The 14,031-nt window shown below is 43.1% G+C and overlaps 2 protein-coding genes across 2 annotated transcripts in view; one reads left to right on the top strand and one right to left on the bottom strand.

Moving 5' to 3' along the window:
* Ttc39b (tetratricopeptide repeat domain 39B) overlaps positions 1-14,031 on the bottom strand; it is a 132,184-nt gene that overhangs the window by 104,504 nt on the left and 13,649 nt on the right. The window lies entirely within an intron of this gene.
* LOC138834640 (COMM domain-containing protein 5-like) lies at positions 3,737-4,614 on the top strand. Its single transcript, XM_070033144.1, has one exon. It carries the CDS (start codon positions 3,801-3,803, stop codon positions 4,473-4,475), a length of 675 nt encoding a protein of 224 aa, XP_069889245.1. The 5' UTR covers positions 3,737-3,800; the 3' UTR covers positions 4,476-4,614.

Below are 14,031 nucleotides of genomic sequence, written 5' to 3'. Positions count from 1 at the left end.
TGTGTGTGTGTTTTCTACTACCCATAGAGGTGTGTGTGTGTGTGTGTATGTGTGTGGTTTCTACTACCCATAGAGGGTGTGTGTGTGTGTGTGTGTGTGTGTGTGTGTGTGTGCGTGCGTGCATGTGCGTGCGTGCATGCGTGCGTGCGTGCGTGCGTGTGTGTGTGTGTGTGCGCGTGTGTGCGCGCGCGCGCTGAGTCACAGCTTCACTGACTGGTTTTTGGAGATAAGAACCTCACAATTTCTGCTTCAGGTGGCTTCAAACCTTGATCCTCAGGTCTCAGCCTCTGGAGTAGCTAGGAAAATAGGAGTGCCACTGGCACCCAGTATGACTAGCATGCTTTCTACAATGAAAGTTTAGAAGGAAGCTTTTTTGTTCACCGCTTTGCATTTCATTTTATGTATGTATATATATACATATACATATATATATACACATATACATATACATATACATATATATATACACATATAAAATTAATTAAATTGCAGCTAATGGGAGGAGTTAAGTTCTAAGGTCAACACTGAAAAAAAAAAACAAGTACAGTCCAAATTAATATTGGGGCTGGGCACTGATGGCTCATTCCTATAATCCTAGCTACTCAGGAGGCTGAGATCTGAGGATACTGGTTCAAAGCCAGGTAGGGCAGGAAAGTCTATGAGACTCTTATCTCCAATAAACTACTCAGAAAAAGCTGGAAATGGCACTGTGGCTCAAGTGGTAAAGTGCTAGACTTGAGCACAGAGAGGCTCAGGCCCAGGCCCCAAGTTCAAGCCTTAAGGCTGGTCAAAGAAAAATTAATATTGAACAAATATTTTGATAGTAAAGTACTCATAGTTCTGGATATAACCTCTAAGAGAAATGAATATTTACAACATAAAATGTACACTATAATACATGGTATATGAGTTCACATACAAAACACAGTTTTTTAATTGTTTTTTTTTTTTTTTTGGTGGGGGGGGGAGGTCCGGTCGTGGTGCCTGAACTCTGGGCCTGGGCGCTGTCCCTCAGCTCTTCAGCTCAAGGCTAGCATTCTACCACTTGAGCCACAGCGCCACTTCCGGGTTTTTTCTTTTTGTTTATGTGGTGCTGAGGAATGGAACCCAGGGCCTCAGGCATGCAAGGCAAGCGCTCTACCACTGAGCCAACTTTCCCAGCCCCAAACACAGTTTTTTTAATAACTGCATATAGTTTGAACAAATTATTTTACTCTCTTATTTTTCAACCACTATATATATGGTCATAAAACAAACCTTATAAATCACTGAGTTTGTAAGGCACTTCCCTCCTCTAGTTTAAGTACTACCTAACTTACTTCATCTATTGTTAACCAAGAATATCTAGAGAATAATATTTTTATGAAGAAATAATTGTATACCATTTTAAACTATCACTAACAGGAATATCTTAAAATTAAAAAGCACCAAGCTTATATAGCTTCCTCCTTTTAATAAATCACAAATTCAATGTATTAACATTCAGACACTATGTTACTTATATCCTTATTTTTTTGGTTTTTGGTTTTTGGGGTTTTTTGTCAGTTGTGGGGCTTGAACTCTGGGCCTGGGTGCTGTCCCTCAGCTCTTCAGCTCAAGAATAGCACTCTACCACTTGAGCCACAGCACCACTTCCAGTTTTCTGGTGGTTTATTGGAGATAAGAGTCTTACAGGGCTGGGAAGGTGGCTCAGTGGAAGGGGGCTTGCCTTGCATGCCTGAGGCCCTGGGTTCGATTCCTCAGCACCACATAAGCAAAAAGAAAAAAGCTGGAAGTGGCACTGTGGCTCAAGTGGTAGAGCGCTAGCCTTGAGCTGAAGAGCTGAGGGACAGCGCCCAGGCCCAGAGTTCAAGCCCCACAACCGAACCCAAAAAAAAAAAAAAAAAAAAAAGTCTTACAGATATTGCTGCCCGGGCTGGCTTTGAACCCTGATCATCAGAACTCAACCTCCTGAGTAGCTAGGATTACAGGCATGAACCACCAGCATCCAGCATCATATCCTTATTTCTAATTCACAAATAGACATAAAAAGGAGCATTTCACCTCTATAATTACCATTACATTTACTCTGTTCTCATAAATAGCTAAATTATCTACCGTTTGAGCATTAGTATAAATTCTTAACATGCATCAACTCATTAAATTTTCATAATGACCTTGTAAGACTATGGTAGAATTAAAATGAAGACACTAAGACTCAGAAAGATTAAATTAAGCTGGGCGTCAGTGGCTCACTCCTGTAATCCTAGCTACTCAGGAGGCTGAGATCTGAGGATCACAATTCAAAGCCAGCTGGGCAGAAAAGGCTGTGAGACTCTTATCTCCAATAAACCAAGCTCAAGTGGGAGAGTGCTTGGCTTGAGCTGAAGAGCTGAGGGACAGTGCCCAGAGTAAAAGCCCTACAACCGACCAAAAAAAAAAAAAAAAAAGATGTAATTAACTTATCCATAGATAAATCCATATATGAGTCTCATTAACTGGAATAATTCCACTTAATTTATATCATTGACAGAAGATAATATATTTAATGCACCCAGCAATGCTGACACAAGACACTTTTTATATCTATACTCATAGGACATAGGATGTTAGCAACGTAGTGATGCTGAAAGCTGTAAAGACTGACTAATAGAAAAACAGGCTATCTATGTATTATATATATAATATATTCATTTTTATTATCTTTAGTTGTACAAAGGAGGTTTCAATTCAACATATCAGTTTCTGAGTATAAAACATCTTACTGGGCTGGGAAGGTGGCTCAGTGGTAGAGTGCTTGCCTTGCATGCATGAGGCCCTGGGTTCGATTCCTCAGCACCACATAAGCAAAAAGCCGGAAGTGGCGCTGTGGCTCAAGTGGTAGGGCACTAGCCTTGAGCTGAAGAGCTGAGGGACAGCGCCCAGGCCCAGAGTTCAGGCCCCACGACCGGACCCCAAAAAAAAAAAATCTTACTCTCACAACTTCCATCATTCACCTCCAAGGGCTGTTAGGTTTCTTATGTCAAAAACACATTCTCACTGGGAAAGTGGCTCAGTGGTAGAGTCCTTGCCTTGCATGCATGAGGCCCTGGGTTTGATTCCTCAGAACCACATAAGCAGAAAAAGCCAAAAGTGGCGCTGTGGCTCAAGTGACAGAGTGCTAGCCTTGGGCTAAAGAGCTCAGAGACAGCACCCAGGCCTAGAGTTCAGGCCCCATGACCGACAAAAAAAAAAATCAAGGCTGGGAAGGTGGCTCAGTGGTAGTACACTTGTCTTGCATGCCTGAGGTCCTGGGTTCGATTCCTAAGCACCACATAAGCAAAAAAAAAAAAGCCAGAAGTGGCGCTGTGGCTCAAGTGGTAGAGCGCTAGGCTTGAGCTGAAGAGCTGAAGGACAGCACCCAGGCCCAGGGTTCAGGCCCAGGACCGGACCCAAAAACAAAACAAAACAAAACAAAAATTCTCTAAAATGAACTCCAGACAATGAAAACAAATAGAAAAGAAAGGAATAAATTCTTGCTGGTGGCTCATTCCTGTAATCCTAGCTGTTCAGAAAGCTGAGATCTGAGGATCATGGTTTAAAGTCAGCCTATGCAGGAAAGTCAGTGACTCTTGTCTTGATCTGTGGTTCAAGTGGTAAAGCACAAGTCTCAAGCAAAGAAAACTCAGATACAGAACACAGGCTCCAAATTCAGACCATATATATATATCTGAAATGCTGACACGTGGGGTTCTAACAAGAAGCAATTAAGCCCGCTTCTCTGAGACCCTTTCTCCCCAGGCGGCCGCTCCACTTGGGCCCATCAAGGAAGAGGAAGCAGGATGTCTGGCTTGGGGGCTACAGCTCCATACCTGCATCACCCAGCGGACAGTCATATTGGCCAGGCCAGTTTCTTGGGGCCCCAGCTGCCTCCAGAAGTGGCAGCAATGACCAGGGTCCTGGAAAGTCTGGACAGAAGCACATTCAAAAAGCTGCTGAAGCTTGTAGTCTGCAGCCTGCAAGGGGAGGACTGCCGAGAAGCCGTACAGCACCTCAGTGCCAGGGCCAACTTCCCGGAGGAACAGCTGGGTCTCCTACTTGGAGGTACATACACACTCCTCCAGCAGGCCCTCCGGTTGCCCCCCAGTAGCCTGAAGGTAGACATCTTCAAAGACCAGCTCCAGGAGCTTGGCATTCCCTCAGACCTGGTTGGAGACTTGGCCAGCGTAGTATTTGGGGGACAGCGGCCCCTGCTGGACTGGGTGGCCCAGCAGCCAGGGGCCTGGCTACCCCACATCTCCAGTTTCCGATGGCGGGTGGATGTGGCAATCTCCACCAGTGCCCTGGCCCGTTCCCTACAGCCAAGTGTGCTGATGCAGCTGAAGCTCTCAGATGGATCTGCCTACCGCTTGGAGGTCCCCACTGCTAAGTTCCAGGAACTTCGGTATAGTGTGGCCCTGGTCTTGAAAGAAGTGGTAGAGCTGGAAAAGAAGTGTGAGCGCAGACTGCAGGACTGAGCCCTCATGTGTCAGGCATTCCAGCTGGTGTGAAGTCCCACCTCCTATGTAGCAGGCTCCTATTGAGGGTCTGGATTGTAAGCGTGTGATTTTGTTTTTCCAGTTTTGAAATAAATTTTATTTGGCATGTTTTTCCTAATTGCTAATAGATTTCAGTGAGTTAGTATAGGAGGTTGGAGGAAGGAACTTTCTTTCCAAGAAAAGTGGGTGAGCATGAACAAAATCTAGAAGGCATGAAGACTGAAAGGGCCTGTGCTGCAGCTATGAAAGCTTCATGCCTGTAGCTACTCAGGAGGCTGGGATCTGAGGATTGAGGTTTGAAGCCAGCCAGGAAAGTCTTAAGACTCTTATCTCCAATTAATCACCAGAAAATTGGAAGTGGTGCTGTGGCTCTTGTGGTAGAGCGCTAGCCTTGAGCTGAAGAGCTGAGGGACAGCGCCCAGGCCCAGAGTTCAAATCCCATATCCCCTGGGGCTGGGAAGGTGGCTCAGTGATAGAGTGCTTGCCTTGCATGCATGAGGCCCTGAGTTCAATTTCTCAGCACCACATAAGCTTTTAGAAAAAGCTGGAAGTGGCGCTGTGGCTCAAGTGGTAGAGTGCTAACCTTGAGCTGAAGAGCTGAGGGACAGCACCCAGGCCCAGAGTTCCCCATGACCACCACCACCAAAAAGATAAAAATAGATCTTCCTTATGATCTCACAATACTACTACTGGGCATATATTCCAGAGGGAAGAAAATTGATATTCCAGAAAGTCATCTACCAATATAATTATATATAGAACGTGAATCTAAGGGATTACTTAGGGGAAGTGGAATGGGGAAGGGAAAAAGAAAGTAATTTTGAAACGCAAATATATATGAAAACAGCACAAAGAATCTCAGTACAAACTGTTGATCAATAGGCAGATGGGGAAAGAGAAACATTCTACGTGTGTACGTGTGGCTTGTATTAGTGGGAGGGTTTGGCTAACAAGATAGATGAAAGGAGCAATATGGTTGAAGTAGATCGTTTGCAACTATGAAAACAGCGATGAAATCTGTGGAAGTTCTTTTGGTAAGGGATTAAGGGAAGAGTGATAGAGGGTGTAAGATTGATCAGAATGTATTGTAAATGTGTGAAAATGTAACATGAAATCTTCCCTTATATAATGTAAGCTAATAAGAAAAGATAATAATGAAGTTTCAGGTCTTTAAGCTCTTTGATCCATTTAGAATTGATTTTTGTACAGGGTCAGAGATGGAGGTCCAGTTTTAGCTCCAGCAGCTACAGCTGTTGGGGAACAGAAGCCAAGGCAAGCAAAACAGAGGTCCATGATTACTGGCACTAAATTATGTGTATGTCACAGGAATCACTTTAAGGGTGGGAGGGTAGGGATGGGAAGGGGAAACAAAGGAGGAGGCAAAAATGCTAGATAAGAAATGTACTCATTACCTTGCTCATGTAATTGTAACCCTCTGTACGTTATTTTCCCAATTAAAAAAACTTAGTACTAAAAAAGAAAAAAAAAAAAAAAAAAAAAAAAAAGAAGCAATTAAATACAGAAACTTATTCAAACCAACAGAAAGGAGAGAAACTGCCAGAAGAGATAATTAGTGTAACAGACCATGTAATTAGTATCTCAAATTTCATCTACATTATCCATTAAAAATAAGCTAAGAATTACAAACATGCTAAAAGATTAATCATGAAAAGCACTGAATAAAATACACTAAAAAGAATCTGAAATAGTTGAAGGGATACCACAGGATTTAGGGGATGACAGAAATGGTCCTTTATCTTAACAGTAGTAGGTTTATATATTATAACACTTAATCTGTGCACTTAACATGGATATACTTTATTGAAAGTAAACTGTACCTTGATGAAGTTGATTCTTTACAAATTTGGGGTTGGGAAAATGGACTTCATATCCACTGTTGGGAAACTAGAACAACCACTATAGAAATAAGAAAGTGTTGGGGCTGGGAAGGTGGCTCAGTGGTAGAGTGCTTGCCTTGCATGCATGAGGCTCTGGGTTCGATTCCTCAACACCACATAAGCAGAAAAACCCGGAAGTGGGCCTGTGGCTCAAATGGTAGAATGCTAGCCTTGAGCTGAAGAGCTGAGGGACAGTACCCAGGTCTAGAGATCAGACCCCACAACTGACCCAAAAAAAAACAAAAACAAAAACAAAAGAAATAAGAAAGTGTCTCAAAAAAAACTTAAAAATATATCTGTCTCATGACCATGCCATAACCACTCTTGGGTACATATACAAATGAAAATATAAATCAATATCCAAGAGAGATACCTACACACCCATGTTTGTTGTAGTTCTGTTAGCAAGAGTCAAGCTGTGGCATCAGCCAAGGGCTCAACAGTCAATGAATGAACACAGTACATATATACCATGGAACAGTAACCACAGAGAGATAGCATTAAATCCCACTGGTATTAATTATTAATATTTTATAATACTGATATTTTAATAATATTTACAAATAATATTAATGAAACTCAGGTAGGGGTGTGTGTGTATTTTAAAATAATAAATGATTCAAAGATTACAACAAAAGTCTTTAGTGTTAGTTTCTTCTGCAAAGAATGGGAAAGCATGTTTGTCTTCTGAATGATTTAATACTTACAAGAAAATGCTTTTAAATATTTCTTGTGTAATATGAAAACTATGAGCAAGGTGAACAATATTAAAAAGGCTACAGTATTATTTTAAAATAAACAGATCCAATACGCATAGAGAAAAATCAGGGCAAAATAAGGCAAGATGGTGTTTCAACTCAATTTAGAAGCCAGTTCCTTTCACACCACATGTGAGGAGCACTTTCGGCTTTTTTTTGTTGGTGGTGGTGGTGGTGATGGGGCTTGAACTCAGGGCTTGGGAGGGTGTTTTTCCTCTAGGCTAGCAGTCTACCACTTTAAGTCACAGCTCCACTTCTGTTTTCTAGTGATTACAATTGGAGATAACACTCTCACAGGGGCTTTTCAGCCCAGGCTGGTTTCAAACATAATCCTCAGATCTCAGCCTCTTGAGTAGCTAGGATTACAGGCATGGGCCTGGGCGCTATCCCTCAGCTCTTCAGCTCAAGGCTAGCGCTCTACTACTTGAGCCACAGCGCCACTTCGGGCTTTTTTTCTTTTTGCTTATGTGGTGCTGAGGAATCAAACCAGGGGCCTCATGCATGCAAGGAAAGCGCTCTACCACTGAGCCACCTTCCCAGCCCAGACAGCTTTTTAAAAATCAAAAAAAAAACTTTATTTTGAAACAACTTCAGACTCTGAGAAGCTTCTAGAAAAACAGTATAAACACATCTGTGTGCTATTTGTCCAGTTTCATCATTTGTTGACATTTTTCCCATTTATTTTATAATCTGCTCTTCCTTCTCCCTCCACCTTCCTTTCCTTTCCCCTATCTAGCTAAACAGTTTTTTCCTCAGCCATTTGAGAGTAAATTGCAAATAATTTAGAGGTAAATGTAGTCCTTGACCTCTATAAATACTTGAAGATGTGCTTCCTAAAAATAGAGGTATTCACTTACTTACCACTGTACAGGTACTCATTTCCGTAAATTAAACTGCTTTACTGTCCATCCGTTTTGCCAACTGACCCAACAATGGTTGTGACAGGCTTTTTTCTTCTACAGTGCAAAATGTGGTCTAGGGTTGGCCAAGGCAGTTAGGTGTCAGGTCTCTTTCGACTCCTTTAATCTGGAGCATTTTTACATCTTTATCTTTTTAGCATCAACAAGTTTGGAGAATACAGTCTGTTTCTCTTTTAAAAATAATAAGTAGGACTGGGAAGGTAGCTCAGTTGTAGAGCGCTTGCCTTGCATGCATGAGGCGCTGGGTTCGATTCCTCAGCACCACATAAACAGAAAAAGCCAGAAGTGGCGCTGTGGGAGCTGAGGGACAGCGGCTAGGCCCAGAGTTCAGGTCTACGACCGGCAAAAATAAATAAATAAAAATAACAAAAATAAAAATAATAAGTAATGATTTTGTTCATGTAGTGTCTGGTATTTTTTAAATTGTATTTTATTGTAAAGATGCTGTACAAGCCGGGCGCCGGTGGCTCACGCCTGCAATCCTAGCTACTCAGGAGGCTGAGATCTGAGGATCGCGGTTCAAAGCCAGCCCGGGCAGGAGAGACCGTGAGACTCCTATCTCCAATAAACCACCAGAAAACCGGAAGTGGCGCTGCTCAAGTGGTAGAGCGCTCGCCTTGAGCTGACGAGCTGAGGGACAGCGCCCAGGCCCAGAGTTCAAGCCCCACGACCGACAAAAAAAAAAAAAAAAAGATGCTGTACAAAGGGGTTACAGTTACAGGAGTAAGGTAATCAGTACATTTTTTGGGGGGAGGGGTCCGGTCGTGGGGCCTGAACTCTGGGCCTGGGCGCTGTCCCTCAGCTCTTCAGCTCAAGGCTAGCACTCTACCACTTGAGCCACAGCGCCACTTCCGGCTTTTTTCTTTTTGCTTATGTGGTGCTGAGGAATCGAACCCAGGGCCTCAGGCATGCAAGGCAAGCACTCTACCACTGAGCCACCTTCCCAGCCCCAATCAGTACATTTCTTATGGAGCACTGTTACCCCCTCTCCTTTGTTGTTCTCCCACTATCCCTTCCTTCCCCCACCTTCCTATTTCCTTCACTCCACCCCCCTCTCCAAGTTGTAAAATTCATTTCCAATATACTGTCTTGTGTTTGGTATATATGAATATATATTTTTTTTGGTCGGTTGTTGGGCTTGAACTCTGGGCTTAAGCGCTGTCCTTGTGCTCTTCAGCTCAAGGCTAGTGCTCTACCACTTGAGCCACTGCACCACTTCCAGTTTCTGGTGGTTTATTGGCGATAAGAGTCTCACAGACTTTCCTGCCCGGGCTGGCTTTGAACCGAGATCCTCAGATCTCAGCCTCCTGAGTAGCTAGGATTACAGGTGTGAGCCACTGGCACCCAGCTTGTGTCTGGTATATTTTTATGATAGAGTCAGCTACTAAGCTACTACAGAAGAGCACCTAGTCCTTCCTTCCCCAGGCAGTTACTCTTAGAGCATAGATGTTCATCTTCTCTTCAGTGATGTTAATTCCAATCACCTGGTAAGGTGTCCTATTTCTCCACCACAGAGTTACTATTTTTGTGTGGCAATTAATTAGATGTTTGTGGTGAGATCATGTGAGCTCAGGTGAGCTTCTCACCTAAATATGGCCTTAAGTTCAGCACCTAGTATGATGCCCTGCTGAATCAGTCTTAACAAAGACAGCTGAAGACCGCATTACCAACTTCAGCCTTCCTCCACTTCTATCTGTCTTCGGCTTTCCAAACAGCCAAACCCCACTGTCTCCCATTTATCTAGCTATTTCCAGTTCCATCTTTTTTTTTTTTTTTTTTTGGTCGGTTGTGAAGCTTGAACTCTGGGCCTAGGCACTGTCCCTCAGCTCTTCAGGTTAAGGATAGTGCTCTACCACTTGTGCCACAGTGCCACTTCCAGTTTTTCTGAATGGTTTATTGGAGATTAGAGTCTCAGGACCTTTCCTGCTCAGGCTGGCTCTGAACAGAGATCCTCAGATCTTAACCTCCTGAGTAGCTAGGATTACAGGTGTGAGCCACCGGCACCCAGTTCCATCCTTCCCAGCCCCAGAAGTTTGTTGACTCTGGCTTCCAATCAGGAAGGATGCTGTAAACTATTAACCCTAGTTATAGTTCCCCAAAGGCTCACCAGCTGAAGGCCTCACCTCCAGATGATTGCCCTATTAGGAGATGTGGAGACTTTAGGAGGAAGAGCCTTGAGGAAGGAAGTTCTATCACTGAAGACACACCACTGAGAAGTTCTGAAACTCCAATTAGCTATTGTAAGATAAGCAGCTAGCTCTACTCCACTTCCACCATAGGCTCAGAGCCACGCTGCCAAGCAACCACACACTAAAACTAAAAATAAACATTTCCTCATTGTTTATTGCAGATATTTTGTCACAGCAGTGGAAATGTTACTAAAACAGCCCTAAAATTCTTGGCCATAGATGTGACTGAGAGTTACTTGTGAACATCAGCCCTTCAATGCACTTGGTAAACAGCTAATTCCCTTCTTAAACTCTTCTTCCTTATACTTCCCACAAGGATCACTGTTTCCTGCAACTGCCACTTGACAGAATGAGACAGATGACAAAGGACACAAACACACATAATCAGACTGATGATAGTGATCTCAGCAAAGAGGGACCAAACCAGACATGCAATAGAGAAAAGATAAAAGCTGCTTTGGAGATGGGAACCAAGAAAAAAATCTCCCTCGGAACTTGACCCTCAAGGAGGGACAGGAAGTTCAGGAGTTAGTTGTAACTGAGTCAGCCAGGCCAAGAAGCACCCATGCAAAAGCACTGTGTGGGAAGGAAGTTGGCATGTTCTGGAAATTGAATGAGAGTGACTATGAAGAAGGGAAGGATGGGGAGAGGAGTAGATGAGCTGAAGAAAGAACTTAAGTAAAAAGTGAACCGACATCACAGGAAAGAGCACCCGTTTTCTTCTAAATGCTACTGACAGCCACAAAAAAAGCATTGAGCAGGGGCTGACATGTAATTAACATCTGAAAAAGAGCATTTGGGCTTCAGAGGAAAGAGCAGATCACAGAGCAAAAAGACGATGCAGGGACACAGCAGTACTCTCAGGAGTGGAAGCATGAGAAGTCAGTGGTATGGGATTGAGGAGGGGGCAGTGGACACAGAAAAGTGGGAAAGGAGTAGTGTCCCATAAGTAGACTCCATGGGACAACTGAGTGGCAAAGGAAGTTCAAGTTACAAGGGAGAGAAAGAGAAATTTAAGGGTGTTACTGTTATTGTTGTGCAGAGCTAATTTAAATTAATCCCCCAAAGCCTAAGAGGCCTTCAAAGCTCCTGGAATTTCCAAAAAGGACAGTTGTATCCCATTACCACAACTGAAATGGAATACTTCAAGAGCTTCAATAGACAAGAGTTCATTAAACATGCCATAGCCTCATTTTAAAATGTCCATGCCTAATCAATCTTCCTGCTTCCCAAACATAGACCACAAATTCCCATTTGGGCTGGCAAACTTTCAAATGCACTCCCACTTACAATAAAATGTAGCCTTAGACTATGAGGTCCATAGCAAGGATGGTAAAGAAAACTATGGACTTATAAGACAAAGTATTTTTTTCTAAATTAGTAGCTCTACTTTTGAAACTTCAAACATAATTTGCTCTATGGTTAGATTTGTGAACATCACACCTGGGTGAGCTCACCTTAAAGTATTAGGAGAAACAAATATCACATATGCACATATATGCTACCAATACTAAATAAGTAAGTTGTTAGAAATATAAACATCCAAACAATGCTTTTAAAGCATTGACAGAATCAAGTATAATCATCTTCATTTTGTGGGTGTTTTACACCTATCCTAGGAAGCAAGTTGTTGTGTACATATTGTCATTTAACTCCAACCAATGAGTCCGGAAATTGTAGCTCAAAGTTCCCTGTCCTTAGTTCCCTTGACTTGAGCCAGTTTTCCCAAAGGACATTTACCACTGTTTGTATTTTAAAACAAAAACAAAACCTTTTCTCCTCAAGGTATTTTTTTTCTTGGGGGGGTGGGAGGGCGGGGTCCGGTCGTGGGGCCTAAACTCGGCCTGGGCGCTGTCCCTCAGCTCTTCAGCTCAAGGCTAGCTCTCTACCACTTGAGCCAGCTCTACCACTTGAGCCACAGAGCCACTTCCAGCTTTTTTCTTTTTGCTTATGTGGTGCTGAGGAATCGAACCAGGGCCTCAGGCATGCAAGACAAGCGCTCTACCACTGAGTCACCTTCCCAACCCTCAAGGTATTTTGCTCTCAGCATATAAATGCCAGGGCTACACACAACCTTGAGGTGAGCCTTAGAAATGTCCATTGGTCTGATAAGGACATTGATGCTCTCGGAGAGTAACTTGCCTGAGGACTCATTGCCAAAGCCCATCCCTGTCTGCTCAGCTACAAGCTGCCCCAGTTCTTTCCTCTCTCCCACAATCCTTGCTTGGAAGGGATACAAGTCTGAAATTCAGGTGTGCTGGTAAAAAGGCTGATCTTTGACTTTTTGTTCTACTTGAACAGGATACAATGACAGTCCCTTTTTTTAACTGAGATGGCTTAGAAATGCAATTATGTGTGCATCCTTCCAGCCGGAAAGCAACATTTGTGATAAATAGCAACTGCCTCTGACAAGGAACTAGAAAATCGCATCATCATCCATATGAATTACACAATCTGCTTTCTTCCCAGTGAAATAGGCAGGGCTAATTCACTAACCCTTCAAGATTTTCTTTGGAATGATGTCTCAGCAGAGCAAAGCAACCTTCTCTGCTCTCCTGTCTTGCTTACTAATGCTTTAGGAGATGCTCCTCTTTCTTTTTGCTTGGAAAATTGTATTTTCTCCTGGTGACTGTTTTTTTTTAATTTTTTAATTATTTTAAGTGTTAAAAATGCTGACATAAGCCAGGTACCAGTGAGTCATGCCTGTAATCCTAACTACGAGGAGACAGAGATCTGAAGATCATGGCTCAAAGGCAGCCAAGGTAAGAAAGTCCAAGACACACTTCTCTCCAATCAACCATCAAAAAGCTGGAAGCAGGGGCTGGGAAGGTGGCTCAATGGTAGAGCACTTGCCTTGCATGCCAGAGGCCCTGGGTTCGATTCCTCAGCACCACATAAGCAAAAAGAAAAAAGCTGAAGTGGCACTGTGTCTCAAGTGGTAGAGCGCTAGCCTTGAGCTGAAGAGCTGAGGGACAGCACCCAGGCCCAGAGTTCAGGCCCCATTACTGGACCCAAAAAAACAAAAAAACAAACAAAAAGCTGGAAGCAGAGCTGTGGCTTGAGTACAAAAGCTCAGGGACAGTGCCCAAGCACTGAGTTCAAGCCCCAGGACAGGCACAAAAAAAGAAAAAAAAAAAACCTCAGATAAGAGAAACGGGCACAAGGGATCTTTTAGAAGGGTGAAATGTCTTAAGTTGGATTGTGGTGCAAGCTGCAGGCTATGTAACTATGAATGTACTAACAATCACTGAACATGTAAAAGGAGTGAACTCTGACCAGGCCCACTGGTTCATGCCTGTAATCCTAGCTACTCAGGAGGCTGAGATGTGAGGATCGCAGCAGCTAGAAGCCAGCCCGGGCAAAAAAGACCATGAGATTCTTATCTCAAATACACTACTCAAAAAAAGCTGGAAGTGGTGCTGTGGCTCAAGATGGTAGATCACTAGCTTTGAACACAAAGAGGCTCAGGGACAGCACCAGGCCCTGAATTCAAGCCCCAAGACCAGGAAACAAAAAAAAGGAGTGAACTCTAAAGTAGGTGTTATAAGTCACTGGTGGTGGAGCATTTGTCTAAGATGTGTGAAAACCTGAGTTAGATTTATACCATTGTAAAACAGAAGTTGTGAACTATAAATCATAACTCAATAAAGTTGGCATTTAGTTTATTGAGATAATGCTAATGTATTATGGAGACAAATTCTCCTCTGATAGGATAAAATATGGTCCTATAAATAAAATACTAAAGTGAGTTTCTTTGCTGCTTTGTTTCT

Source organism: Dipodomys merriami, unplaced genomic scaffold, assembly GCF_024711535.1.
Source record: "Dipodomys merriami isolate MVZ:Mamm:240054 unplaced genomic scaffold, mDipMer1.0.p SCAF_22, whole genome shotgun sequence".
Taxonomy (NCBI): Eukaryota; Metazoa; Chordata; class Mammalia; order Rodentia; family Heteromyidae; genus Dipodomys; species Dipodomys merriami.
The sequence above is the reverse complement of the archived record's forward strand: the minus strand, read 5'-3'. Positions and strand labels throughout refer to the sequence as shown.

What these genes read in the sequence shown, in the direction of transcription:
- LOC138834640 (XM_070033144.1), top strand. Translation starts at nt 3,801, where the DNA reads ATGTCTGGCTTGGGGGCTACAGCTCCATACCTGCATCACCCAGCGGAC.